This window comes from Engraulis encrasicolus, chromosome 2 (genome assembly GCF_034702125.1).
Source record: "Engraulis encrasicolus isolate BLACKSEA-1 chromosome 2, IST_EnEncr_1.0, whole genome shotgun sequence".
NCBI classification, from domain to species: domain Eukaryota; kingdom Metazoa; phylum Chordata; class Actinopteri; order Clupeiformes; family Engraulidae; genus Engraulis; species Engraulis encrasicolus.
In genome coordinates this window covers 5,539,367-5,566,539 of record NC_085858.1, presented here as the reverse complement: position 1 = coordinate 5,566,539, position 27,173 = coordinate 5,539,367, and the positions used below count along the sequence as shown (strand labels likewise).

The 27,173-nt window shown below is 42.4% G+C and overlaps 3 protein-coding genes across 3 annotated transcripts in view; 2 read left to right on the top strand and 1 right to left on the bottom strand.

Annotated features, from left to right (window-relative positions):
* Positions 1 to 6,250, top strand: part of tg (thyroglobulin) — a 53,263-nt gene extending 47,013 nt beyond the window's left edge. Inside the window, exons 45-48 of the mRNA XM_063220327.1 lie at positions 2,603 to 2,710; positions 4,706 to 4,846; positions 5,268 to 5,464; positions 5,953 to 6,250. Of these exons, the coding sequence (XP_063076397.1) occupies positions 2,603 to 2,710; positions 4,706 to 4,846; positions 5,268 to 5,464; positions 5,953 to 6,095 (589 nt within the window). The 3' untranslated portion in view covers positions 6,096 to 6,250. The remainder of the gene's footprint in view (positions 1 to 2,602; positions 2,711 to 4,705; positions 4,847 to 5,267; positions 5,465 to 5,952) is intronic.
* A 5,295-nt stretch (positions 6,251 to 11,545) lies between these two features.
* ccn4b (cellular communication network factor 4b) lies at positions 11,546 to 16,814 on the top strand. Its single transcript, XM_063220308.1, has 5 exons — positions 11,546 to 11,717; positions 12,603 to 12,876; positions 13,577 to 13,858; positions 14,051 to 14,472; positions 15,011 to 16,814. The coding sequence occupies exons 1-5, from the start codon at positions 11,670 to 11,672 to the stop codon at positions 15,314 to 15,316; spliced, it is 1,332 nt and encodes a 443-aa protein (XP_063076378.1). The 5' UTR covers positions 11,546 to 11,669; the 3' UTR covers positions 15,317 to 16,814.
* A 107-nt stretch (positions 16,815 to 16,921) lies between these two features.
* ndrg1b (N-myc downstream regulated 1b) lies at positions 16,922 to 26,721 on the bottom strand. The gene is made up of 16 exons (XM_063220316.1): positions 26,596 to 26,721; positions 26,107 to 26,169; positions 25,830 to 25,865; positions 22,897 to 23,002; positions 22,203 to 22,323; positions 20,791 to 20,853; positions 20,621 to 20,681; positions 19,950 to 20,036; positions 19,446 to 19,502; positions 19,119 to 19,222; positions 18,852 to 18,914; positions 18,670 to 18,721; positions 18,360 to 18,407; positions 18,102 to 18,137; positions 17,786 to 17,837; positions 16,922 to 17,249 (listed from the first exon to the last, which is right to left on the bottom strand). Exons 1-16 carry the CDS (start codon positions 26,632 to 26,634, stop codon positions 17,032 to 17,034), a joined length of 1,206 nt encoding a protein of 401 aa, XP_063076386.1. The 5' UTR covers positions 26,635 to 26,721; the 3' UTR covers positions 16,922 to 17,031.
* Between the last annotated feature and the right edge of the window lie 452 nt (positions 26,722 to 27,173).

The following is a 27,173-nucleotide window of genomic DNA, read 5'->3' as shown; positions in this document are numbered from 1 at the left end:
AGTGTTTGCTAAACAAATGAAGAATCAAGTAAGAGTAAATAGGATGAGAAGGTGGCCTGGCAAGAAATGAAGACATTAACTCATTTAAGCCTACGGCACCTGCAAAAAAATGCCAGCTGAATACCTAAGCCCTTTTGGGGTACCCTCAGCCTATAAAAACCTAAATATCTCAGCCTCCGAAACACATAGAAACATGAAATAAGTTCTCTTCCCTAACACTACTCGAGGCTATTATTACTTTATTACAACTCAATTCAGCCAGGCGTTTAGTATGCTTTCCACATGTCTGGTATGTCTGTCACATTGCTCTTGGATGACTTTTCCTGGCCTGGGCCAAGAATTCAAGTCGCTGAGCATGGGTTGATTTTGGAATCATCAAGGAATTTGAATTTATGAGGTTGATGACTGGAAATTGGAGTAGAATAGGCCGTGTAATACATTGCATTTATCTTGAATTAGAATGTGGTCATTCAGCTCTTACATATCCACATTTTTAATAAAACAAAAAAACCCTCAAATTTCAACAGCCTGAATACAGCGTCTATGTCGCTCCAGGCGCCTAGGTCAATGCAGTGTATACACAGCATCCGGCTTAAATGGGTTCACAGCCAGCGCTGCACTGAGTGCAAGGCAAGCTGTTGCCTCATATAGGGTCGTGGCAGTCTTGTGGTCGAGGAGGAAGGAAGACATGCTGGTTAAAGCAGAAATAAACAACCGACAAGCATAGCTCAGGCAAACGCCTGCTGCCAGTTCTGGGGGTGACAGACAACTCCACTCACTCCTCACACCCAAAGCCATCTCCAAACAGGGCAGGCAGGCTAAACAAACTAATCTCCAAGCGGCCTCTGTCTGCAACCAATTACAGAGTGCATTTATAGTTGTTGGTTAAGCATTCGACATGACATCAGGTCTCCAGTTCTAGATTTTATTTCATTGGTGGGATCAGTGCTCCTCACCAGTCAACAGACATTAAAGACCCACTATGAGTAAGCCAGTGTTTGCTGGTGTTTTGATTCTCCAGCCATTATCCCTAGGGAAATGCTATTTTAAAAATTCACCTTTAAATTGAAGTTAATGCATGCATGCAGAAGTTTCTCTCTAATGCGTGTCACCTCTCTCAGGTGGAGAAGATGGTCTGATGATAATGATGATGATGATGATGATGATGATGATGATGATGATAATAATAGTAATAGTAATAATGATATAATACACCTGTTTTGTATTGCGCTTTTCATGGTTTTCTCAAAGATGCATTGTGTGTAAAACATGGGCAGCAGAAGGACCCTGGACTGGCTCTGTGCAGTTCGGTGGTGCACTGCATGCAACAGCTCTGCCCACATAATGACTGGTGGCAAATATAGCACGTGGGCCATCAGACCAGCACCACCGCTGACCCATATGGGGGACACACCCTTCTCCAAGCAAGCCAGCTGTTCCAGCTAGACGCAGTACAGCAGCAAGCCAGACATGTTAGGAGGGACTGGGAGGAAGGGCGAATATGGGCTGTGCAGTACACAGTGCCACATCCCCAAGGATTTACAAAAAAGATGCACAGAGATATGTACTCATATGGTTTCACATTAAATAGAGACACACAGAAGGATGTTCAGGCAATCAGATATTCAGGCAATATAGCATGGTTAAATTACTAACAATATTCAAGAGCTGAAACAAGTCGACGGCCAATGCCTATTGTGTATTCCACATTTCCAAGTTGCAGTTCACTTGTACACTCTCTTTAGTTTTGTGCTTTTGTGCATCTATGACCTGTGTTAACTGCTCTCATCCTAAATGAAAATAGTCACCAGAGACTGATTTCTACGTCTTAATGATGAATATAATAGATTAATCTTATGGGGCACTAATGTAGATTACTATCTGCTTCTTGCGTCGTTATTGGGCTGCAGTGTGGGAGATTCGGAAGTGGATACAGGTGTCTGGCTGCATGTGATATAGTTTTACATAGAGGATAGAGCGTACTGTATATTGGATCTGTGTATGAAACTGGGTTGCACTGCATTCCCCCTGCCTGTCTGTCTGTCTGTCTTTCTCTCGATAGTGAGATGGTTCAGACAGACAGACAGTCCAAAGTGGAGTTTACGGTAGCTGGGTGTCTCTGTGTCTTAGCCAATCACATGCATAGCACACAGGAAATGCTTCAAGGCTGACCACAAACTAGTGCGAGTGACCACAAAGCGGCCTCATGACATATTTAGGTGTTCCGTTGCAAATCAGTGGTTTACACCAGAGAAGAGGGTAGTTGACGGAGCACATATATCAAAATAACTGCTTTTGATTGCAAAAACATCCTCAATCTAAGTCAGTCATGTAAGCAGTTTTACATAGAGCGGAATGATTTTACTCAACGCAGTCCAGCAAAACTCCTCTTAAAATCTTCATGGTCAAAAAGCAACATACAGTATACAGGCCAAACACAGGATTTGCAATTACAGAGCTCATTCACTAAAAGATAAAACTGGTTAAAAAATTGTGTAAGGCATGATAATTCATTCAATATAATGTTGATACATTCAATACAATACTACAATACAATTTCATTCTCTAATTGTCATACATTTTTTGTAATTGTTTTTTTTAGAGATCTTTTCATCATCTGTCCAGCTAAGAAGATGGCTGAGTTTTGGGCCTCCAACACCAAATCAAACGTCTTCATGTACCACCTGCCTGAGGAAATGACCCACACCAGGTTTGACATATTTGTGTATTAGTTATTCAATAAGATCATACGTCCAATTACTAATGGACTTAAAACCAATAGACTGATACATTGATCTGAAATTCATGATCAGTGGAACTGCCACATAGTAACTTACATCATGTTAAAATGATGGACATTTTCTTTAATTTGGAATAAAACAACTCATCTCTGTAAATGCCCAGAGGTCCATTTGTGTATGTGCCGTAGTATGGGAGAAAAGCAGGCTTCAGGTTCTCTTCAGCATTCCTGGGATACCTGGCCTCCTCTGCTGTGGGAATGTTGCCCATCACTCTGTGCCAGGCCATGCCACGGCCAGAACTATGACCTTCAATTTGTGTTTGTTGAGTGTTTGATGTGTATGTGTTCTTGTATGGTGTGCGTGTGCGTGTGCGTGTCCACGTCTGTACAATGTGTGTGTGCGTGTGCAAACTGTGTTCGTGCATGTGTATGTGTGTGTGCGCATACGTGTGTGTGTGTGTGTGTATGTGTGTGTGTGTGTGTGTGTGTGTGTGTGTGTGTCAGTGTGTGTGTGTGTGTGTGTGTGTGTGTGTGTGTGTGTGTGTGTGTGTGTGCGTACGTCGTGTATGTGTGTGTGTGTCCACCTGGACACCTGGACCGTAGGGCTACGGGCCGGAGGCTTTATGAGTCTGTCACTGTGCCAACTGAGCGCCGAACACAAAAGGGTCACAGAGCCACTTTGAACAACCCTAGCTTCAAAGAGCACCGCAACCCAGACTGAAACAATAGATAGATTCAAAGACAGCTCGGGGGCTTGGACTGGCACCAGAATGACTTGGTTAATTTTCTGCTACAGGACAGGACTGCGTATATTGAACTTTTTTTTATTTCTTTATGTACTAAATAACATACCATGTAGTCCAGTGAAGAGCTGTCCTTGAACACGCTTTCTTTTGCACACAGTCTTTTTAAGGCATATTCATTTAATGCAAGGAGGAAAGACTTCTCGGTATACTAAAGAGCAGCCATCTTAAAAACAGTTTGAGTGAGGGTTTTTTTTTAAGTGAGCTCGTATAAACCTGTTTCTGATTCGTTTCCACTCAGTCTGATTCTGATGCCTTATCTGTGGCCTGCCATACGTTATGTACTGTATGAGAGTCTAAGCCAGGGTGCAGGGCCGCTGACAGCTTTGGCTGGGCCCGGGACAAAGACACATGAAAGGGCCCTAAACCCAATACATGCAATGTAATGAGGATGCAATTCTGGGGCCCCTCTCTCGCTGGGCCCAGGACAAGTGACAAGTGACTCCCTGCCAGCGTGTAAAGAAGTTGAGTTATGCGTGTAACAGTGGATTTATCGCTGTCTCAACTCTGGAGGCTGACGTCTTCACCACTCTCTCTTAACCCACACGCATGCATCACAGACTGCTGCTGCGGAGTCTGCAAAGGAACCCACAAATGAGCACACAACCTAATTTCCCCCACCACTCTGTTTCTTCTAAACTTGTATTTCTCAGCGGGGGCTCTACAGCCCCCCCAGGGGGCATTGAGAGGCTTATGATGATTTCAAGGGGGCGTTGAGAGGCTTATGATGCGGTCCAGGGGGCGTTTGTTCAAAAAAAAAAGGTCGAGAACCCTCGATCTAAACCAACCAATCCAAACAATGACTGTCACTACTGGTATATCCAGTCACTGTCTCCAACCTCTGCCGTGGAGGGTTCCATAGTATTCCAGAAAGTCTGCTTAGTCACTCTGGCCACTTGCCTTGCCTGTTTACTCAGTTCAGTGGGAAATGATGTGGAACTTGTGTTCTATCATTGTCTTCTGGTTGTAGATCCTACTTGTGTGTTATATTACTGTTTTCTATCTGTTCTACATGACTTGTATACTACTGTACTCTGTATTGACCCCACACACTCTGTGCTTGCTTGAATGTCCTCTTTCTAAGTGGCTTTGGTTAAAAGTGTCTGCTAAGTGTAATGTAATGTAATCTGTGTGTCTACCTCTGTTATTGTGTCCCATGCAGTGTTGATCTGTCTATGCCCCTGGATGTGCAGCTGATGTTTGGGCTGCCCCATAACACTGCCACCCAGCAGCTGTTCTCCAATCAGGACAGAACCCTCTCCACACAGATCATGACCTACATGACCAACTTCATCAAGACTGGGTACAACTCAACTTATCAATTAGCATTGCCTTATCGATGGCCCTTGTCATCGTTGTTATTATACACATACAGTACATGTGTTGTGTACTGTATATACCTCTGAGAGAATAAGTTACGCATTCTTTAATACTTGATTCATTCCAAAATACATTTTATTTGGGAGAGCACTTAGAACTTCCTTGTGCTACTATTCTACTTGTTGTCATGACTCCTTGTTTCACTGCCCTGTTGATGGGCTTGTTTGCCAAGTTGCAGGGTCTGTGAAAATATCCAGGACACTTCATCATTAAGGAAGGGCATTAGTGCAGTAAAGCAAAACAGATCACATAAAAGGAGTCCTTAAAAAAACACGTTGTGGTGACACACTCTCCTCTGTTTGTTTTTTTTTTCTTTCCTGGTGCTGTTGCTTGTGTTTTTCCAGTAATCCCAACGCTCCGCTCTCTCTGCCGCGGGTGTCGTTTGCGGCGCTGCTGCCTGCGTGGCCACGTGTGCTGGCTCAGCCTGCTGGAGGAGACAACTACAAGCTCTTAGCTGGAGCCCTCGCTAACGGCCAGGCGCTGCGCATAGCAGAGTGCTCCTTCTGGAACCACTACGTGCCTGCTCTGAAGAGCGCCACTGGTGAGGAGACACAAGTCACAACACACACACACACACACACACACACACACACACACACACACACACACACACACACACACACACACACACACACACACACACACAAGCATAAAAACATGCACACAGACGCACATGCGGGCACACACACACACACACAAGTACACACACACACACACACACACACACACACACACACACACACACACACACACACACACACACACACACACACACACACACACACACACACACACACACACACACACACACATATGCACGCACACACATGTGTCTTGGAATTGTTTTGACCTAAAGGCAACAAAAATCGTATTAAGTTGAGATTGTCTAATCAGGTCCACAGTACTGTACATGCTGATTTTGAATTTTCTCTTTTTGGAAAAGATTAACAGGCCACAGCGCACCACATTAATTTGATGCTCATTTTTAGTTCCACCTCTTTATCCCTTTATTCTGTTTGTGTGTTTCAGCCAACTTCTCCCTGGACACTGCAGTGGCTGAATCCACAGCTGTTGAAGCTCCAACGCCAGACACTAAGCTAGTAGCAGCTTTCCAAGACGTGGTGACACTGACACCAGAGAAACCCAAGTCTGAGAAGGATTCCTACAGTTAAAATGCTGGACTACTTTGACCTATAAATAATCTTCAATCCTCACTACACACACACACGCATCAAATTAAGCAGTTATCAACACTTAATCATGGATCACTCATTACCTCCAATCAACTTGTGCAAATTCAACAATAAAGTGCATTGAAATGAAAGCATTATTCCCTGTGTTGGATTACTTCTTTTCAACTAGCCTATTAAGCAAGAAAATTAAATCTGTCTGTGACTTCAGACCTGTCAGTGTCACCATTTTATTAGCCATGTTTCACTATGATTATGAAGGTATGTCTTCATTATTCCCAAGTAATGTGCCCACCAAGAGCATACATAAACTAGAAATGCACTCAGAGAGTGCAGACCTCCGTCAAGGAAGCTGTTTGATAGAACATTTGACTGTTACACCCTATTTTTATGTCAAGACTTTCAGCCTTCTTTTTGTGGCGTTAGAAACTGGAATGTCAAAATTCGCCCTCTCCCGCAATTCAATTTGCGGTCACTAGGAGTGTCTACCTTTGTAGGCTAGCAATGGTGAAGAATCTTTAAAAACATCCTGGTTCTGGTTTGTGATCCGGATAACCACCAGAATTTAATAATTTGTTCTTTTGGTCATTTCCAACAACCCCACAAAGTTTCATCCAAATCCGTTCATATGTTTTTGAGTTATCCTGCTGACAAACAAACAGACAGACAAATAGACAAACAAGCCAACACAACCGAAACATAACCTCCTTGGCGGAGGTAATGAATAGGCTTGCATACATACAGTACAACTATACTGCATACGTAAAAGATCAGTTAAAAACCCTGAGAAAAGGCAGAGTTAAGTTTTTTTTTTAATTATAAAGTAGAATCCTATTACATATCCCTTCTATTACACTAATATCAACACCCCCAATTGAACTGAAAGATAATATGAGTAGACATAAGTATTTGGATTGACTGTGCTGTTTGCTCACTCCCAAGGCCATGCTGGATTCTTGCTGGATGTTAAGGTGAAAGTTTCCAGATGCCTGTGGGAGATTCTTAGTGGTGTTGCCCATGGAAGTTATGTATAGCTGGTCATTATGGTGCAATTCCAATCTTTTCCAGTGCTCTCTCTCTCTCTTTCTCTCTCTCTCTCTCTCTCTCTCTCTCTCTCTCTCTCTCTCTCTCTCTCTCTCTCTCTCTCTCTCTCTCTCTCTCTCTCTCTCTCTCTCTCTCTCCCACTCACTCACTCACTCACTCACTCACTCACTCACACACACACACACACACACACACACACACACACACACACACACACACACACACACACACACACACTGAACTGGCCACCACTCTTGGGTTACAGGTTTAAATTGAGTCTAAATTGGCTGTCATCACATCTAGCCACCAATTAAGTAGATTACAGAAGCAGCTATTTGAATCAATCAACTTACCGTATCTGACAATACGCCCAGTAATGACATAATTATATGAAACTGGAAGCTGCTACAGCCTTTGAACTTAAACACACTGTGGTAGGTGTAGGTGTCACAAATCCAACAATGTCATTAGATTTGTGGGGAGATATGTGTCCCAGTGTCCCCAGTGTCTGTGGCTAAGAGTGTGCTGGGAATTACTGGTCAAGTAATACAGCTCCAGGCCTTTTTATTAGAATAGCATGAAAAAGTTGATTTATTTCCATAATTTCATCAATAATGTTAAACTGTCATGGATTGTAGATTCATGGCCCAGTTTCTTAACTATTCCAGTCATTCATTTTTTTCTTTTTATATACGTTGGCCTTCCAGCTCAAAAAAACCATGAATTGGGGAATTCGCATCATTAGAATATTGTAATAAAATCACATTTTTCTTCATCAAAATTCGGGTCACATTAAATCAGTTGAAATTTGGTACTTTCTACATAACATGCAATGTTCAATACTTGGTTAGGACTCTCTCTGTCTTAATAACGGCCATGATGCGTTTAACATTGAAGTCAATGGCAAAAACAGTGCATGGGAGTTATGGAAGCCCAGATATCCTTGATGCTTTGCTGTCAGCTGTTCTTGTTTGTTGACTTGGTGACCCACACTTCACTCTTCAATATACCCTGTAGATTTCCATGCCACGTTTTGGCGCTAACTCACCAGTTTAATTCTAAATCACCAGAAATGAAACCCCATTGAAAATGAATGGGGTTTTATTTCTGGTGAGTTAGAATTAAACTGGTGAGTTAACACCAAAACGTGGCATGGTATTAAGACAGAGAGAGTCCTAACCAAGTATTGAACATTGCATGTTATGTAGAAAGTACCAAATTTCAACTGATTTAATGTGACCCGAATTTTGATGAAGAAAAATGTGATTTTATTACAATATTCTAATGCTGCGAATTCCCCAATTCATGGGTTTTTTTTAGCTGGAAGGCCAACGTATATAAAAAGAAAAAAAATAATGATTGGAATAGTTAAAAAACTGGGCCATGAATCTACAATCCATGACAGTTTAACATTATTGATGGAATTATGGAAATAAATCAACTTTTTCATGCTATTCTAATAAAAAGGCCTGGAGCTGTAGATAATAGCATAGTGCTAAAATTGCATACACTGAATGTGGCTCCATTGCTCAGCTCTGTAGACGTTCAATATTAAAGGTGCACTGTGTAGGATGGTGGCCAGAGTAGGTATTGCAACTATGCTGCTCATTGAAACTGTGCTTTCTACTGCCAATTTTGATCTTTTCGTGAATATTTACTGAATAATAAACTAATATTTAATCGTATGGCCTAAGCACAGTACGTTTTGCTGCTAGAAATGTCTATTTCTGGAAATTCAAAATGGCTGACAATGGAGAAAGATCCCCCCTTTTCATGTATGAAAAGTGCAATTTTCCCAAACATAATGAATACTTAGAATTTGATGCTGGTGGTAAGTATTCATGAAAAAGACAACATTTGTGAATGGGCAGCATGAATTCTGGAAATGGACTACTAAAAATCTCACACGGTGCACCTTTAAAGATTCACATGTTCAGACAGATAAAAAATGCAGAGGCTGATACTGTACACTACCACCAATACAAAGAGGCCCAAGGCGGGATTTTACATTACATTATATTACATTTAGCTGACGCTTTTATCCAAAGTGACTTACAGTTATTTTAAGTACAGGGTACAGTCACTGGAGCAGTGTGGGGTTAGGTGTCTTGCTCAAGGGCACTTCCGCCAGGGAGTAAGGTAGGGAGGGAGTGGAAGGGTGGGATTCAAATCTGTAAGCCTCTGATTTTAAGCCCATATCCTTAAACCACTTGGCCACAGCTGCTGCGTCAAAATAAACGAAGCCAATTGGAGCCAATTTTGGTCCAATAGGGGAAATTCTTTCTCTGCACTTTATCCCATTTGGACTAGTGAATCACATTGAAGAACACACACTAGTCCGTAGCAGTTGCCTGCTGAGTGGCGCCTGGGGAGCATGTCAATAATTAAATAAAAATGAATTTAAAAAATAGGAGGGATCATTTTAAGACTTTAAGAAACAGTAGGTAGTGCAGTAGGTATTAATTAAACTGAGAGTCATGTACGGGAACTGCTCCAAACTGTTCCCATTGCGTTGGGAGCAAGGAATTGTCCAAAATGTTTAGGTGGGAACAGTAACTTGAGAGTGTGCCACTTGCCACTTCCTCTTCCAACATGACTGTGCAGCAGTGCACAAACAAAGGTCCATAAAGACATGGATGACAGAGTATGGTATGGATGAACTTGACTGGCCTACACAGAGTCCTAACCTGAGCCCAATAGAACACCTTTGGGATGAATTAGAGCAGAGACTGAGAGCCAGGCCTTTTTGATCAACATAACCCCTTAAAGGTACACTGTGCAGGAAATGGTCAAAAAAGGTACTGCAACTATGCAGCTCATTGAAACGGGGTTGCCTGTTGGCAACTTCGACGTTCTCATGAACGTTTACTAAGTAATAAACTAATATTTTCTAGTATGGCCCAAGTGCAGTCATTTTTGCAGCTAAAAATGGCCATTTCTGGAAATTCAAAATGGCGGACCATGGAGAAGATGAAGATCCCCCTTTTCATGTTTGAAAAGTGCTATTTTTCCAGTCATAATGAATACTTAGATTTTGATGGTGGTGGTAAGTATTCATGAAAAATGTAACATTAGTGAATGGGTAGCATGAATTCTGGAAATAAACAACAAAAAATCTTGCACAGTGTCCCTTTAAGACACGGCTTTATAAATTTGCTGTTACCAGAATGGCAATGACCAAGTCGTAATGTATCACTAAAGTCCCTGTGCACTGACATAGTAGTGTAGTACTATCGTAGTTAACTTTCAATGTCAGCGTGCTACAGGAGGTATGGCATGCATTAAGGGGCTACGTGCGCTTTTGGAAGAATGGTCAAAATGTCCTATTGACACACTCCTCAGCCTTGTGGACAGCCTTTCCAGAGGAATTGAAGCTGTCATCGCTGCAAAAGATGGACCATCATATTGAACCCTATGGGTTGGTAGCCTATGGCAGTTAAGTTCATATGTGAGTCAAGCAGGTTAGCATACTTTTAGTGTATCAAAACCAGAAGGGGGGACAACCCCCCCAACAAAATGCACCTTTTTGTCACCCTTTATATAGACCTACTGTAAGTAGGCCCTAAACATAATGTAGGCCCTACAAGTGCACACCAGCCTTGGCAGGTTCCAGTGTAATTGAGTAAAGTAGGCCTACTTGGGTCAAAATGCACTCAAGTACAAGTAAAAGTATTGATTTTAAATGAAAACTTTAAACTATTTAAAACGTCCAAAGTAGACCTACCTTTAAAAGCTACTCAAGTACAATACTTGAGTAAATGTAATTAGTTCATTTGATTTCCACCCTTGCAAATTAGATAAACAAAAATGAACCAAATCATCAGTGGAAACGTAGCCTACACAATACTGAACCACAAGCATCCCTCGAAAAACACCTGTTACGGACAGTAAAAGGTGGGCACATAAATGTTATGAGGTATTTTTATTAGGCATTGCACGTGTCAAATGATTGTGGTAACATGTCTATGAGAGAGGATTTCAGTCTTCACTAAAGATCATCTTGTATCCCTAAACACATGCAGAAAGGTCTAAAATCTGTTTGTTGGGTTTTAAGTTTTTAAGTCAACATAGGCCTACATATCCGTCAGCCTATGGATTCACATACTGTATATTCCCCTATTTCTTCTGGATGCTCCTCGAATATATCCTCGACGTTATTTTCCTTTTAAAGATGATAACAAAAAGACGCAGAAAAAGCAAGTAATAAACCAACAAAGCAGATAATAAACCAGCGATAAAACTCCCCCTGAAGTGTCTCTCTCTCTCTCTCTCTCTCTCTCTCTCTCTCTCTCTCTCTCTCTCTCTCTCTCTCTCTCTCTCTGCGCATGAAGAACGGGGCTGTTTAACTTGACACCAACTCCGACCCGGGTTTAGTGGAGACTGGAGAGCTCACCAACGATGTGTTTCAGTAAGCGTGTGCGCGCGTGCGAGTCCAGCGGCACGAAGACTTCCAGGCAGCTCCTGAGGTGAATGTGATTCTGGATTCAATGAATTTCTCACTGGAAACCCGTGATGAGGTGGCTTCTGCCTTGGATTTTAACGGTAGCCAGCATCTATCAGGTAAAGTTATTTGTGCGTATTTGTGGCGATCATTTTAAAGCATTTCGACTGTTAGAATTTACTTTAGTTGAGGTGGGCCAATGTGACATCATTGATAATGCGCTACTAATACCGGGAGTTGCTTTGGTAGTTTTGTTTATTTTTGACAGTTGGTTAACTTGGATAATGTAGGCCTATTATTTAATGTCTTTTAAATTCCAACACGTGAAGGTCATAATGTACAGTGTTAAATTACCATATTTCTGTTACATTGTCTGTTTGCATTAAAGTAGGCTACCAACCGAAGACGGGATGCTGACTATGATAAATTGATAGTAGCCTATTCTTATATCTGGTAGTCTGTTCATTCTTTTTTTCTTGTTTACCTACCAATTTACCTGGATTAATCAACTAAATAGAACAAGCCTTTGCCTTGTCATATTCTATTGTGTTTTTTTTTTTCATCAATCCGGTAGATTTTTTAAAATTAAATATGACATGATGATGTCACTGACAGCATCCCACAGAAACAGAAAGCCCAAATGAAAGTTCCGAATCACTGCGACATAGACTACTTCATCAAAGTTAACAGGACGCCACCCAGTGGTTACTCTGTGCTCTGTAATCATCCCAAATCCAGACCATACAGAGATGATGAGTATGATGATAGGTTTAAAAGAAGCCCTTATTTTGTTGTAGGAGCTGTTGTTAGCAACCATGAACACAACCATATTTTTTTTGCCAAATGTCTGTGGGCCATTTACAAAATAGCAACTTGCTGATAAACAAACAAAACCTCTTTTAAGACAAGCACCATTGACAAATGCCAATCTAAAATTTGATAGCTTGTCTGTGAACTCTGACTCTGGCTCTGACTTTATGTTTGTATCAACTGGCCTCTTCCAGACCATATCACAAAACCTCAGCACCAACGAGGTGGTTGACACCGTGGAGCCGTACAACCGAACGCTGTACTGCAAATGGCCTTGCAAGTGCCCCAAGACGCCCCCCAGCTGTCCCCTGGGGGTCAGCCTGATGACGGACGGCTGCGAGTGCTGCAAGGCCTGCGCCAAGCAGGTGGGCCAGACCTGCAACGAGAGGGACTCCTGCGACTACCACAAGGGGCTGTACTGTGACTACAGCGCAGACAAGCCTAGGTACGAAAAAGGAGTGTGTGCATGTAAGTGCCCTTATGTTATCAATAATGCCAGGGTCAAAAAGGGCTAGCCTTGTGTTGTCATAGGAAGCAAGAGACACATAGGGATAATGATTAGAGTATGAAATGTAGCATTGTATTATGTAGCACTGGTCTGTATGGTGATGGGGTGTGCTATAATGCAGCTGGGTGATGACATGTCTGTCCCTTAAGTGCAGGGGTAAGGGTGGTAAAAGAGAGGTTGTGGTTAGGCAGTGATGATGATGATGATGATGATGACGACGACGACGACGACGACGATGGTGTGTGTGTGTAGTATTTTGGACTTATGGAGAAAGGATGTCTTAACCTCCATTGTAGTTTTCCATATTGCAGAATGATTGAATGACACAGAAAGATCTATTTGTAAACAACTTGCTTAGGGGCCCAAAGGCATGACAATAGCCCACTGTAGAGATATTAGTCATGGTGTCTGTTCTGTGAGCAAACAAGCAAGACAAGCTTCATGTTGCATGTACGTACATAAACAGAACAGTGTCATCCTGATTCAAGGCATATTTGTAAACAGGCTACTGGCAAGTCTATGAGTGCACCAGAAAGTTAAAGTAAGCAATGTGTATTTTTGTGTGTACAGATGTGTGTAGGTATGTAGAGTATATTCCACTTGCATATGTGTGAGTGCACCAGCCAAGAGTGAGCTGCACGTGTGTGGTGTGTTTTCCAGACATGATCGGCACAGGCTGCGAGTATGACGGTGTCATCTACTACAACGGCCAAAGCTTCCAGCCCAGCTGCAAGTACTCCTGCATGTGTGTGAACGGAGCCATCGGCTGTGTGTCTCTGTGCGCCAGCCTGCCTCCTCCCCGCGTCTGGTGCCGCTCGCCGCGCCGCGTCACCGTCCGAGGTCAATGCTGCGAGACCTGGGTCTGCGACGACGCCCACAAACCCCGGAGGACGTCAGCACGACACGTCCTCCCCTCAGCGGACTCTGACACCACTGCTGAGAGTAAGTGGAAGACAGGGCAAGGGTGGGTGCCTATCAAGAGTCATTATTAACCATGGTACTTCTCACTATATTATTGTATAGAGTGTAATTAAATATTAATTCACTTCTAGTAGAGAACAGGTGGATGCCATGCTGTTGGCTGCTATTGCATGTTTCAATCTCAGCATATCATCTCTATTCCCGTTTGTCCAGTGCGATCCCGCACCACTCAGCAACAGAAGCAGCCGAAACTGCAGCAGAAGCCACCGCTGAAGAAACAGGAGCAGCAGCAGCAGCAGCAGCAGAAGGAGCCGCAACAACAAGAACAGCAACAACCACAACAGGGAAATGAAAGCCAGCAGGATCAAGATCAGCAACAGCAACCAGAGTGGCAGCAAGAGAACGCTAAGCAGCGGGATCAACAGCAACCGCAGCAAGAGAATGACCAGCAGCAGGAGCAGGAGCAGAAGAAGAACTGCATCAGCCAGAGCACCCCGTGGAGTCCATGCTCCAAGACCTGCGGCCGAGGCCTCTCCCTGCGCATCTCCAACGACAACGCCAGGTGCGAGATGGTGAAGGAGAGCCGCTTGTGCACAATCCGGCCCTGCGAGGTGGACATCACCAAACACATCAAGGTACGGTACACAATATCAGCAAACCTGAAATATACATCAAGAGATGTAGCCCTCAGCCCTGCAGTTTGATATGCAAGATGTACTGTGTGACTCACTCAGTGCATTAAACAGCCTGTCAGATATTTCATTGAGCCCGCTTACATTACCACAATAATCAGGTTATTTGAATAAACAGGTTATTGGAGTAAACAGTTTAATGTTGTTTACATGCATGGTTCTATTGGTTGCATGTGTCCCATTCAAGTGTGTGACAAAACAGGCTCATTGATTCAACAGATTCAACAGATTTTGATCAGGTGATTGTAAGGACAGAAATCACCTGCCAAGTACGGTAGAGGATTAAAGGCAAGTAGAGGATCGATTGTTGTGTAGGCTATGAAATGTACTCAGAGAAAGGCAGAAAGGCAAAGACTGGTCAAGAGCAACTTTGTCAAATACAAATGTATAGTTTTTGTCATTTCATATCATTGTTACTGTATGATTGTTAAATTGTTCAGTGTAGCATAGTAGCAATATATATATTTTTTCTCATTGACAGGAAGGAAAAAAGTGCCTGCACATCTACAGAGAGCCCCAGCACCAGTTCCTCATGTTCTCAGGCTGTAGGAGCACCAAGCCATACTGGCCCAAGTACTGTGGAGTATGCTACTCTACTGATGACCGCTGCTGCATCCCGTACAAGTCCAAGACCATCGAGGTGGAGTTCCAGTGTCCCAACGGGGCGGTATTGTCCTGGAAGATGATGTGGATCAACGCCTGCTTCTGCAACCTCAGCTGCAGGAACCCCAATGACATCTTCTCTGACCTCAACCAGTTCTATGACCATAATGAGATCGTGAACTGAGGAAGATCATGACAGACAGAATGGGTGTTTTGTTTCAAGTGACAAGTGTCATACAACTTCAGACTTTGTATCGTGCGAGCTGTGCGCTCTTAACTGTTTTTGGAGGTGGACTGAACCCTATTTTTTTTTCTCTCCATAAATTGTTGCAGATTTTTGAATTTGGCATAAATATCCATCAATATCCTTCCGTTTCTTATGGTGAATCATTGACACTACCATCAAAGAAATGTGTGAATCCTAAAAGTTTGTTGAAGCACCTGTTGAAGCGACCTAGACCTACGCACCTCCATCGAGAAGGTCCCTGGAAACTGACTCGTCCAACCCATGTGTGGATTCTTTCCTGTCCGACTATTGCAGCCTTTTCTCCATAAACCCCATCATAAACCAAAAACTCAACAGGTTTTTCTATAAACCTAGAAGTTTAGAAGGATGGGATGACCACACTATGAGACAGAAGACTGAAATCTCTAAACCATATTGGACAAACTGTATGTCATAATGTACAGACTGGGATGTTTGAGGGCTATATACTGGATTCTATTTGAGTCGACAAGACCTTCACTTTTTTGGAATGATGATCGTGAACAGCCTCATACTGTAGCATATTTGTTTTACTTTTTAAGTGTATATAGTCATTTTGGTACTGGTTGAAGAACTGTTAAATCTTTTTTTTTATTCAGGTTAGCTGGAAAGGTACAAACAAGACAAGACCTTGCAAAAGTGTTCTTACACCAACAATAATAGTGTTGTATGTTTTGTATTGTGATTTGATGTTGTGGATTTTATTTGATGCATGCCTGAATATTATCAGATCTGATGGTCATGTCATAAGATAAGATATTATCAAAAGATATTAATAAATGAACAAAAGCATTGTACAGCAAATATATTGGATTGTATTTTATTACATATATATTTACGCATGTAAAATCTTGATTTCTAAAGGAGTTAAAATGTTCATAGGTTATGATAGACACACATAATAGATGTGGATATGATATCAGTAAATAAACATCTCTTCAGAGATGTGAATGTAAATACTATAATTTCAAATTAAAATGCAATTGTTAAAGATTAATATTATATATAAAAAATCCCATATAACTCAAGGGTACACATAATTACCTCACCACCCCACCATCCCATCACCCGCACAAAACTCTCCATCTCCTACGATACCATACAAAACTTTACAGCGTTAAAACAACAAACAAGAACAGGGACATTATTTTCAGTTAACTTTAACACAGTATCTGTAAATGCACCTGACGGCAATTTCTTTGTCTACACTCAGTAGATACCTACATGACATGAGGTATAATGTTCTCTATCCACCACCAACCTACGGTACAATACACGTGGGTAAGTAAATGATGGATATCAAGCAGCAATCTCCTCTTGGCTCTGTCGTTACGTCTTAAAACTGTGAGTACAATGTTAATATGAACGAGTCAAGTCTTCCAAGCTCAAGAGTATTGAGCTAGTCAACCCCCTCTAAAGCTTTCTCAGCATGTCACCCCATCAGCAGGTAAAGCACATGTCCCCAGCACTATACAGACTTACAGTGTGTTTAACATGATCTAGAAATAGAGCATATGGGTTACGTTTTTGCGTCATAGAAACAGAGTGTTTTTTTATTATTATTATTTCGAAGAGACACTAGTAAAGTAGCAGCTTCACTGGCAACAAGACGTATCCGAATTCGGACGGGCGACTTAGCAGGACACCTCCGTCCTGTTGGGTGCTGGCATGACGGTGTCTGTGGGGCTGGAGGCGCTCTCCATGGAGACGTCGGTGTGGGAGCGTCCGCGCTGCTCCACGTTGGTCTGGCTGCGGTTGCTGTGGGAGCGGCTGCGGTTGCCGTCCATGGAGGAGATGCTGGTGCCGGAGGAGGTGCGGGAGCGGACCAGACGCGTCATGCTGGCGGAGGCCACTAGGAGGAGAGAGGAGGAGGGGAGAGAAGAGAGAAGAGGAGGAGGGTTTATTATCAGCACTGAAGTGAAGGGCACAAGATAGGGAGACGGAGAGAAAGAAAGTGCGGCTAGAACAGTGATGCTGGCTGAGGACACTGCAGGAGAACTGCAAGCACTAACACATCATCATCATCACCATCATCATCATCGTTAAAGGACATATGAAATAGGTGATGGTGCAATGACAAAGTGCAGTAACTAGGCAAATGTTGAAACTGAGAACAAATGCTTTGATGGCTTTAGAAATAGTGCCTACAGTAGTCTAGCATGTTGTAGGTATAAGAGCAATGATGCCTTCATGTACTTTCCTAATAGGAGGAAACATGGCATTTAGTCACAAGGTATACAAATGTGTTATAAAGTCAATATGCAGCCTAAACGCATATCAGACCAAATGTCTAGTCACTGCCTTTAGTCTTTGTACCATGTAAGTGTATTGTGCAACACACTTCTAAGATGCATTAGATACAAACAAGGACAGATAGTGTTGACTTACTGTAGCCAAGGCCCTGGATGAAGTACTTGAAAGCCTCAATGAGTTTTGCAGGCTGTGAACAACATCAAGAGAGAGAATGAGTATGTACATCTGCTGACTGCTTCTGTGTCCGTGTGACTGAGTGAGCGTATGCATTAATAAGAAACTGTGTGTGTGTATGTCTTTTTGAGTGAGCAAATAAGTTCATGAGTGTTGTCCATTTAGTGTGATAGTTTTGTGTGAGGAGTGTGAATGACGGAGCATGTCCTGTGAGAGAGAGTATGTGAGCGACTAAGTGAGTGAGAGAGTAAGTGAGAGGCAGAGGAGAAAAACTCACCTGATCAATCATAGGAAGGCCGCCACAGTCTGCCATCTGCAAGTAAAATAACAATACATTTTTTTTTAATTGTTTTGTTTTAAAGCACTTTGAAATCAACTGTTGTGGTGCATGAATGCACTATATAAATAAAATGACTTCACTTGACTACTACTTGACAGAACGCCCCAAATAACCACAGCTGTTAACACAGTGGCAGTCATGTTATAGAGATCAGGCCATCATTCCTTAATCCAATAAAAAGCACAACACACTGACCTTGAGCAGGGTAGTCTTGGTTGGGTTCAGTTTGGAGTTGCAGTCCACCTGGAGTGAAGGATGATATCAATTAATTACGGCACTTCATCTGAGCATCAAACCTGTTTCATGTCTTCATTGGCTCTAAACGACATAATTAGGTTTTAACTCGACCCGTTGAGTGATTTTCCCTCAACCTTGAGTAATGTACTATAAGTTTGCACCCAGATTTGTCATTTAGAACAAACTTTAAAGGCAAGTTGATTTGTTCGATATCTATCTTCGAAAAGTTATTTTAGGGTAACATTTGCGTTGTTTGTGAGTGACTCACCACTGCCTCCACAGCAGGAGAACTGTCTCCAACCACCAGAAGAGAGGAGCACCTGATGAAGAACACATCATAATATCAAACCTCTTTCCTTTGTGAAAAAGTGCATTTTCAGATCATTGTAAAGTTGGGAGAGGGCTTGGGAGAGCCTTGTTTGTAACAGATTTGGTTCTTTCTCTACTTACTTCAGAGTCCTGACATTGATGCTGCTTCCCTGGACGGGCCTCTCAACATCCAAAGCTCTCCGGCTGAAAAAAAAAACCCCCATAACAATTACAACTGATGCTCACAAACCAGATTACTACAATGATTACAACACATCAGTTCAACTGAAGACTAACTCCATTGAGAGGCATTGTAAAGTTTCATGTACTATTGAAATGTATTGAAGTTTATTTTTTGCACCACAAGCTGGTTTCATGAAAACAACGTCTCTAATACGAGTCTAATACCTGTTGTAGGACTTGACAAACTGCTGCAGGTTGTGCTGGTTGACTCCATTCTGGATGTGGTGGCGATAGGTGGCAATAAGGTCATGATTGGTCTGGATCTCTTCCTGTAATTCAATACAGTTATAATGAACACACGTTAAAGGAGCAAGTCATACACTGTATGCACAATTCAAAAGGCAAAAAACACCATTAACAAATGCAAATATGAAAACATGTAATTTAACACATTGTAATGCACTGTGTGCCAAATAAGACAAATGCTACGCATAATAATTAACTACACTCATGGCAAAAAAAAGCATAATAATGTATGCAGGTCATGCTCACCTTGCTGAAAATGTGTGTGATGATCGTGTCGGGAAGGGTGTGTGTCAGGCCGCTCACCTAGTAGGCAGAAAAGTTTCAAAGTTCAGCCAATAAACCAAACAGACTCCACGTCCTGCACGTCTTGATCAAAAGGTCTGGCCTTCATTTCTAAAGAGCTGTTGGAGTGAGGCGGCTGTGAGACTCCTCGACCCCCTGCCATAATCCTCCGAGAATGAAAATCAGCAGGGCCTTATGAGCTTAGCCACAAAGCCAACCGCTAAAGGTCACTGCTCTTAGAGTCCGCTAAGCACTAAACATAAATACGGCCAACTCCACCCCGTCACCCCTTCATAAAGCCGCCAGCCGTCTGGTGACTAGGGCGACAGCGGTGGATTTATACATGTATTTACAGGTTGTGAAATCAGGGGAAAAAAAAAGCTAATTACGCTATTAATTGGGGAAAACGAAATGTCTGGTCTGACTCATAAAGTAGCCAGTAGGCCATAAGATGCTGCCTCCACACACCTTGTGAGCAGCCCAGTCTACCCAGCTGTCGGAATGGGCACTGATGTTGATCAGGACCAGGCCCTCCACCAGGTCTGGGTGGTTCAGCTGTAGGGAAATAACAATAGCATATAAATCAGTTAGGACAAGCAGTTACTGTCATTAGTAGTCATTATGTTCATGTTTTATCTTGCTTGCCTGGACGCAAATACAGATACCCTTATATACTTTTATCTATCCTAGATGTATTTAGGTAAGTTGTAATTTAATGTTGTAAATGAATAAATCCCAGTCTTTTTAGACTAAGATGACCACAAGAAATATATTAAAATCTTAACAGACATAACTAAATTTGTAACTTCATTTTATCGTTCTACAGTTTCTGTAAAGATTGATTATACAGTAGCCTGTAGTGGACAAACAAAGGCAAAAGACAAAATACTTTTCACTCTTTTCTTTTCTCATTAGTAAATCTGTCGACTGCATTCAGCATCCCGCTGCGTTGCCAAATTAAGAACATTCCACAGGCTTAATAAAACGGATTATGCAGCAGGTATTGTCACAGTGTGCTGTGTGGCAACACGTTTAATCCTGCTCTATGGCAGCGCTGTAGCCAGAACCTTCAAAGATCAAAAATGAAATTAGATTTTCAAAAATATATAAATAAATGTTACAAATCAGTAAATACTCACAGCAAACTTGGCCATGATGTAGGCACCTGCTCCAATGGCCAGTCCAATAGCACTCCTGATGCTGCAAACAGAGACAGTCATTTATAACTAACAATAAATGAACAAACAAACAAACGAACGAATGAATGAATGAAATTGACATATTGTTAGTTTGCTTTTCTGTTCCTTACCCGTAGTGCTTGAGAATAAGGGGGAGGGTCTCAGACAGCTGGTCCATGGAGGGATATGTGTACCTACAGTCAACACAAAGAAAAACACATTCATTTCCTGAGGGATGCCAGCTGACACGGGTCCTGATGAAGTCTAAGCACAGCTTCATAATACCATGACATAATTTGTTGTTCAGTGCAAGCACTTCTACACAATAAAGTTTGTGCACCTAACTGAATATAATCTTAGACTCCACAAAACTAAGACCGCAAGTGCCATGCAGTCTCTACTTAACATGATCCTGTGAAACATCTTTGGCAAAAAGTGAGAGAGAGAATAAAACATCACTTCAATTGGAACAAAGGGTCTGCTGGGAAAAACTGAACATGAACTTAAAACATGAAATGAATAAGGAATTTGTTAGAGTTGTTATATGTCAGGGTTTAATTCCCAAGATGTCGCAGCATAGTGCTTGTACTTAGAAAGGCAGACAGACGTTACCGGCACATATCATCGCTGGCACCTGGCATGGAAGCTTCTCGACCGGATGACCCAGTGCCAGCACGTCTCATGCCAGTAGCCTGCTAAGTCCATAGTGTGCCAGTCTAATACATCCCTCCTTCTAGTGTGTCATGTCTAAGTGCCAGCCTAATGCTTCCCTCTTTCAATAGTGTGTCGTGTCTAAGGTCTCAACCTCCCAGGTGTTGCTGCTCAAAGCGGCTCACCCCTCTAGACCCAGCAAAGCTGGATTACAACAACAGATGCTGCCCTCTCCCCCTCTCCTCCCTTCCCCACATACACATGGCCATGCTCCCTCCCTCCTCTGTAGACAGGGATCTGCTCCTCAGAAGCTGTTCATGGGTAATCAAGGACACCAGCCCACTGACCTGCTGCCTCTGTCCTAGCTACTGCTGTTAGCCCTGTGACCTACATCCCAGTATGGGCCACAGACACCTAGCTAGGTTACTGGGTTGCATACGTAGAACCAACACAGTGAACACATTAAACAAGAGCACGCACACTTCAACAGGAGTGCAGACTTCCTGGCCAAGTCAGCTCAGATTAGCCATGATATGAAATGATCAGCTTGAGCCCCTGTGCACAACATGCTGGCAACATTTAGGAATGGTGTGTTCAAGCGTTGGCGAGTTATTTTGCTAACTAATAAATTAAGTAATAAATACTGACAGAAACATAACCTTCTGGCAGAGCTAAGAATAGGCTGCGAGATCTGGTCTATTCTCCTAAACGCTTCCTCGCTTGACAACTTAATTTCCTCTTGCGATTTTGCTATCCAAATTTCATGGAACAGCCAACTTCAACAGGAGTCGTTTTAAACAAATGCTGTATTAAAGTATAAACCCATCTAGTCTTTGTCTAGGTCTTGTCTAAGTAGAGTATGCAGGAGAGGGGTGGAGGGAGGGATGCTCACCCGGTGGGTAGGGTGCTGGCCCCCTCGTGCTGTCCAGGAGCGTCCACATGCAGCACGGCAAAGTGCCTGCTGATCTCATTCATGTCCTCATGGTTGATCATGGCGTTGAAGCACGTCTTGTCTAAAAGACACAGAAAAAAAAAGATCACAAGAGTGAATAAATAATTTAGTGTGTCTTACAGCACTTTGAGCAGGACATGTTAAAAAGCGAACTGCACAAAGATAATTTTTTCAAAAGTTTTTAAGAATGTTTAAACATGATTAGACCAATGGGATTGAATTTGAGTTTCAAAATTCAAAATTTAACATAATTGGTTGTGCACAATCATTAACAGGAACCAAGTAGGTACAAACAATACAGAACTCTCAACAGCTTTTTAAAATATGTAAACCAAACAACCAAGGTCAAGAAAGCATACATTTCTTTTTCCATTTAACTCTGTGTTAAAAATCCTGCCGGGTATCTGTGGTCTAAGATAGTCAGAACTCAAAAACTGTCATAAAACTCTAATCACATATTGTAGATGTGATGGTACTCCTCGAGAAGCAGTAGTGGGAGAGTGACTTACTCGTGACACTGGTAGGTAAGGACTTAATATAACAAAATTTACTGTGATTTAGTTGTGCATTACAATCTACAAAAGCCAGTCAGCAGCAGTTGTGGCAGTATAGTACAGTATAAGTAGTGACTTACGGTTGAGGCCGATGTCGTGGTAGGTGAGGATGACGGGCCGGTTGGATTTGGGTGTGCCCCTCAGGGTGCAGTGCACCTTCCCAAACTGGGTCTCCACATCCTCCTCCTGCAGAAACACAAGCATCCATCAGATCACTACCCCACACACTCACACACACACACACACACACACACTAACATGACTACATCCAAACTCTCTGCCATCACATGCCACTGTACTGTACTGTACTGTACTGTACTGTACTGTACTGTACTGTACTGTACTGTATTCACTAAAACAACCAGTGACAGCATACAGTGGATTTGCACCAGGGGTGGAGATGAACTGCGACAACTTCTATCAACTTCAACTAGCCTCTGACAAGTTACGGATAACATCTGTCAGTCACCTAACAGTACAAAAAATATTTTGTTATTCCAAGAAAAAGACGTTTTTTTGTTCCTTCCTTATTTCACATAAAAATTCAAAAGAAAAACTCCAAAAGGTTCCATGTCTATGCAAAAAGGCTTTGCCAAGCACTGCGAAACAGAAACAAAACAAAAAACGTCCCAAGCCATTCATAGCACAGTTATCATACTTACACTTGTCTCAATGTCGAACACATTGTCGTACTCGTTGTCCTCGAGAACCATGTTTACAGGTGTGTGGGTCTGAGCTGATGAATAAGAAAGCTAGGTATATCCCAGGGCAGTGCCTCCTACAGTATCTCTCTGTTCTCAACCCCAACTGCTCTGCAATCTCCAGTTGCTCTGCTGCGTAAGGTCTGAGAACTCAACCAGCTCTCAAGGCTTTTATACCCAGCTTATTAGTACGCCACTAAGCTGATCCCCACCCCGCCACACACACACACACACACTCACACACACACACACACGGGTTTGACAACACCGCCTAGGTAGTCTAATTCTTGATGAAGTGATCTCTAAATTGGATCAGTCAGTCAGGGCGGCCCATGTAAACATCCCGTGTTGGCCTAGTAAATAAAGGGCATGTGCACGTGTGTGTGTGTGTGTGTGTGTGTGTGTGTGTGTGTGTGTGTGTGTGTGTGTGTGTGTGTGTGTGTGTGTGTGTGTGTGGTTGGTTGTTTGTAAATCATTAGTTGCACTTACACTACTGTGTTGAATACCTGTTATTTTCATTTTCACACATCTCAAAAAAATTACACAGTATATGAAGTATCGCCTAAGTGCTGTTTTTGGTGGGCCACTTCTGTCGTAGCTTTTACATCAAGCTGTCATTTTAGTCACATCCGAAGACTTTTGCCACCAGCAATTAAGGGGTGCTAGATGACTCTTGATAAGAATCATTTTAGGGGCCCCAGAGTTTCACACTGTTGCACAAAATACCTGGGGAAATGGAGGCTACGGCAAACAAAAAATTGACAACACACACCTACCAAGCAATCACAATATAAAGTCATAGAATATGTTGTATGTCTTAAATAACTGTATTGTATTGTGCCATAAAATAGGCTACAGCCCCTCCAACATGACAACACAGACGATGGACACATAAACTAGGGCGACCTTTTTCCTAAATGTCACCCAGGCAAAGCCTTTGTCCTAGACAGAACTAATCTTGGTGTGCGAGTGACCTGACTCTGACGTGTGTGTGTGTCTGTGTGTGTGTGCGTGAGCGCGTGTGCGTGCGCGCGTGCGTATGCTGCTCAGAGACACACATACACACACACACACACACATAGGCCCAGATGGTTTCCTCTTCAGTCCCACTGGACAACTCCCCCGTCCTCCCTCTCTCTCTCCCCCTCCCTGCCTCTCTGTCCTGCGTCATGGCAGGTCGTTCTATAGCAGGGATGGGCAACTTTAATGAGGAGGAGGGCCACATTTTGTCATTGTCTCCATCGGAGGGCCATATGCCCACGGATCTGACTGCCTCAAGTCACAGAGTTTGAGGTGCAGTTGGTTGCTCACTGACTGCCAATATTGTTTGAAATGTGTAGGTGGTCTCTATCGGCCAACACTATAATTACAAAGGAGTGATTCCATAGTGTTTTTTTTATTTAAATGATGTTTTATCAAAGGGCTGCACTGATTGAGGGGGCGGGCCGCGGCCCAGGCTGTCAAGGGCGCCGGAACGAGTGGTGGTGCATTTTTTCCCACCTTGATTTTTATTTCTTAAAAATGTTACTGCTGCTGCACTCCACTTATTTGTGTGCAGTAAAAGTTGAGAAAGCCTCATTAAGGGAGCCCAAAAACGGGGATGCGAATGCACCACAGCATCCCCCTTTCTGGCACCTATGATCCCTGTTGTATATCATACAGCTGGCTCACAGTCCTCCTGTGGGGGCCGATTAACTGACCGACTAACTGACCGACCGACCTACCGACTGCTGGATGATGTTGGGAGGAAAGGAGCGGCCCGGGCAGCTAATCCTCCAGCAGGATCAGTGCTACGACGCAATCTGTCCCACCAAGCAACCTCCTGGTCTGGCAGTAACTAAAAGCACTTAACCAATGCTGACTCACAGACCTGCCAATGGAATGACTATCAACTTCTCAGAGGTGCAACTACTAGACCTCTAGATTACCTTTGAATCAATGACTTGGCTGACTGGTTTATTTTTATTTTTTTGCTTGTTTGTTTTGTGTGTGTTTGTTGCTGTTGTTTTTGTTTTATTTTGCTTGCTTTATTTCCAACTGGTATATTGTATACCTGGTGAATTACATTATGTGTCAGTTAGAAATGTGGAATCATCCAAAATGATTTAGAAAGAAAGAAAGAAAGAAAGAAAGAAAGAAAGAAAGAAAGAAAGAAAGAAAGAAAGAAAGAAAGAAATAGCAGAATAAAGAGCACCCCTAGAGCAAAACATAAAATTCTCCACCTGGGCACACCAGATCAAAACATTAGCCTTTGCCAAGTGACAGACACAAATGAAGAGATGACTTTTACCCTATACAGTGGATGCACTTACCGAGTGGTCGAGCGGATCATCAAACAGCCGCATGTCCTGTAACAAATATTTATAGTATAATTTGGTATAGTGAATAAAGCCCAGCATACACATTCAACTTGAACTCAATGTCACCACAGTAGGCCACCATATGCACAAAAGGCTTGCACATAAGACTACAGCAGTAGTAATTTGCTGTAGTATAAGTACCCCGAGCTCATCCTACATTGTTTTGTGTGTTTGTTTTGCTTTCATGGCAGAACAGAAGATGCAGTGAGCCTTCACACAGTTCACTTACTGACAGTGATTTTGAAAGTTGCGTTTCAGTCGCTTCATATGTTTCATCCACTGTCTTCAGAGCCTGTCAAGGAAGATTCATTATCTCACTGACGTATTTCACAAACATCTTCTTCACATTAAGTACTAAGTTACCACCAGAACTATTCCATTTAATACGATTATCGCTACTGCATAGAATTCCTTTTAGCCATGGCTATTTATTTAGCTAGGCCTACACTATCTTTGTTATTAGCCAACTTTGTCTACTGTTTAATTGGTTGAAGCCACTTCCACATTACAGTCGTGTTCTGTGTTTCTGACGATGTTTCAAGATTGGACCTTCACTCCAACTACCCGGGGTTATTTATTTGAAATTTACTTTCTAGCTAAGTAATGTACTAGCAACGAGCACAATCAGGCTAGTTGTTTATCAGCATTTACGTTCTATTTTCAAAAGTAATTAATAGCAGGTCTTTATTTCTACACACTCATTTCTCAACAAACCTACCCTTCTGGAGGTGGAAGCCGTGATTTTGGTACTGGACATGATGGCAAATCAGAAAGTCAACTATGTTGGTAGGCTGACAAACTGGTCCAGGCGACTTTACAACCAGATTGTTTGAATGGTTGTAAAATGTAATTTATTGGCAATTCCAAACGTCTCCCTGGTAACGCTACTGTGACGTAATAATAAACTGGACATCCGCAGACCATTGAATGTAACCATTGAGAGTAACTCAATGAATGTAACTGAGAGATAATCAGAATCCATGCAGTCACTGCAGCGCTTCCACCTTGAAAACATGTCAGCACTCAGCACAGTTTCCCCCCCTTTGAACCATTATACACATATTGCCATCATTATGGCAGTAGTAGTAGTAGTCGTAGCCTGGTAGTGGTAGGCCTAGGTCAGGGGTCAGGAACCTTTTTGGTGGAGAGAGCCATAAAAGCCAATTTTTAAAAAATAAATTTTCGTGAGAGCCATACCATTTAAAAACACGGAATACAATGAAAAGCATGTGTTTCAATTAAGCACAACAAATTTAGAGCGTAGGATACTGTCAAGTTATTACTTTTATTGATAAT

Bases quoted from the DNA above. Each gene is read 5' to 3' on its own strand.
- ccn4b (XM_063220308.1), top strand. From the start codon at position 11,670: ATGAGGTGGCTTCTGCCTTGGATTTTAACGGTAGCCAGCATCTATCAG. The intron at 11,718-12,602 runs GTAAAGTTATTT...GGCCTCTTCCAG, and splicing joins CGGTAGCCAGCATCTATCAG to ACCATATCACAAAACCTCAG. The intron at 14,473-15,010 runs GTACGGTACACA...TCTCATTGACAG, and splicing joins ACATCACCAAACACATCAAG to GAAGGAAAAAAGTGCCTGCA.
- ndrg1b (XM_063220316.1), bottom strand. From the start codon at position 26,634: ATGTCCAGTACCAAAATCACGGCTTCCACCTCCAGAAGG. The intron at 23,003-25,829 runs GTAAGTGCATCC...GTGTTTCTGCAG, and splicing joins ATGATCCGCTCGACCACTCG to GAGGAGGATGTGGAGACCCA. The intron at 19,223-19,445 runs GTGAGCATGACC...ATTGAATTACAG, and splicing joins TCACACACATTTTCAGCAAG to GAAGAGATCCAGACCAATCA.